Consider the following 1,812-nt stretch of genomic DNA (forward strand, 5'->3'; position numbering starts at 1 on the left):
ATTTCCATGGGATTTCTCACTCTATTCCCAGAAAACGCCGTGTTTATTGGGAATGTTGGTGACATTGATGAACTGAAACGAGGCAGGGCCCAGCTTGGGTGAAAACCTTGATTTTTTGGAATAATAAAGAACCGTAATTTCCCCCTGAGGAATCCCAAATTCCCCAGATTTGGTTGGAATATTTCTTGGATCTGTGGAATATCTCATGGTGATTTGGTGTCTCCTCAGCTCTGGATATCCTGGTCCCAAAGGCCGGATTCTTCTGCCAGATCTGCTCCCTCTTCTACGCCGACGAACCCTCCATGATCAACCACTGCAGGACCTCCCTGCACCGGCAGAACATGGAGGTACCACCAGGAAAACGGGAATATCCCCCCAAAAATCCTTGGATTCCAGAATTCCCTGGGTGTTCAGCTTTGATGGGGTGTGGGAATGTGGAATATTTTCATTCCGTGCCCAGGTTGTTGGGAATTCTGATGGTTGAGATTCGGCCGCGTTCCAATCTGGAGCTTCCCGTGTCAAAGGGAGGCAAATTTGGGAGGTTTGATGGGGTAAATCCCACCTTGGAGGAGCTGAGTGGACCTCAAGCTGTTCCTGGTTCAGGTTTTTTGGGAATAACCCTGGAAAATCCCTGCAGCACCAACTCTTCTCCCTTTTCCACAGAAATTCATGGCCAAACAGCAGGATAACGACGGGGAGGAGCCGAGCTCCAGGTGATGGAACTTCCCCAGGAAGGAAACGTCGGGGCCAGTCAGTTCTGTGTGTTTGGATTTCGTTTGGGGTCGGGAAGGAACATCCATGGTGGAAAAAAAAAAAATTGGAGTTGGGAACAGACTAAACCCAAAGCAGGAGAGGGTTGGATTTGTGTCTCCGATCATCCCAGCGTGGGAAGAGACTGTTGTGGGCCAGGAAATAAATGTTCTCTCTGTATAGTTACCCCAGGGATTGAGTTTGGGGTCATTCCGTGGGGTTTGGAGATTCTGGATGATCCGGGAGATCGATGGAGAGAGCCACGGGAAGGGTCTGGAACTCCAGGAGAGGCTGAGGGAGCTGGGGAAGGGGCTCAGCCTGGAAAAAGTGAGGCTCAGGGGGAGAATTCTGGCTCTGGAAAACTCCCTGGATTCTTGGAGCCAGGTGGGAGCTGGGATCTGCTCCCAGGGAACGGCCTCGAGCTGTGCCAGGTTGGATTTTGGGAGAATTCCATTTTGGAAAGGGCTGTCCAGCCCTGGCAGGGGTGGGGTCCCCAACCCTGGGGGGATTTCACACCCTGTGGCACTTGGGGACACGGACACCGCTGGCCTGGGCACTGCTGGACTCGATGGTCTCAGAGGGATTTTCCCAATTCCATGATTCCATGAATCCCTGCCCTCAACCCAAACAATTCCATGAATCCCAACCCACCCCCAGCCCTCTCAGTTCCACGGTGACATTCCAAACTTGGGGACCTCTCTGGAACACTCAGCCCCTCCTGGGCCTCAGCAGCAGCCGACAGAAGATCCACGGGAATCCAGGAATTCCTTTCATTCCTTTCATTCCTTTGCCCGGAGCTTGGGGCACCCTCTGCGTTTTTGGGAATTCAGCCAGGTGGGTCGGAAGGGGAAACGCGGAATAACTCTGGGAATGCTGAAGTTTTCTGGGATCAGCGCTGGGGACCGGAGAGCGGCCGTGGGTGAGGGAAAGGTGGCCCTGGCACCGATGGGGAGGGCAGGGATGTGTTCTCTGCTCCATTGGGCACAGCTCCTGGTCAGGAAAGTCATTCCCACTGGGACATCTCCTGGTGGATTAAATCTTCCCATTGGGACAGAGTTTTGT

General features: G+C 53.2%; 1 protein-coding gene across 2 annotated transcripts in view; it reads left to right on the forward strand.

The window, feature by feature from the left end:
- LOC107199243 (zinc finger protein 638-like) overlaps positions 1-937 on the forward strand; it is a 19,519-nt gene extending 18,582 nt beyond the window's left edge. For both annotated transcript variants that reach the window (XM_015616582.3, XM_015616581.3), the window contains exons 7-8: positions 229-347; positions 664-937. In XM_015616582.3, the coding sequence (XP_015472068.1) occupies positions 229-347; positions 664-717 (173 nt within the window). In that variant the 3' untranslated portion in view covers positions 718-937. The remainder of the gene's footprint in view (positions 1-228; positions 348-663) is intronic.
- The last annotated feature ends 875 nt before the right edge of the window (positions 938-1,812 follow it).

The sequence above is a fragment of the Parus major genome, unplaced genomic scaffold (genome assembly GCF_001522545.3).
Source record: "Parus major isolate Abel unplaced genomic scaffold, Parus_major1.1 Scaffold523, whole genome shotgun sequence".
Lineage (NCBI taxonomy): Eukaryota > Metazoa > Chordata > Aves > Passeriformes > Paridae > Parus > Parus major.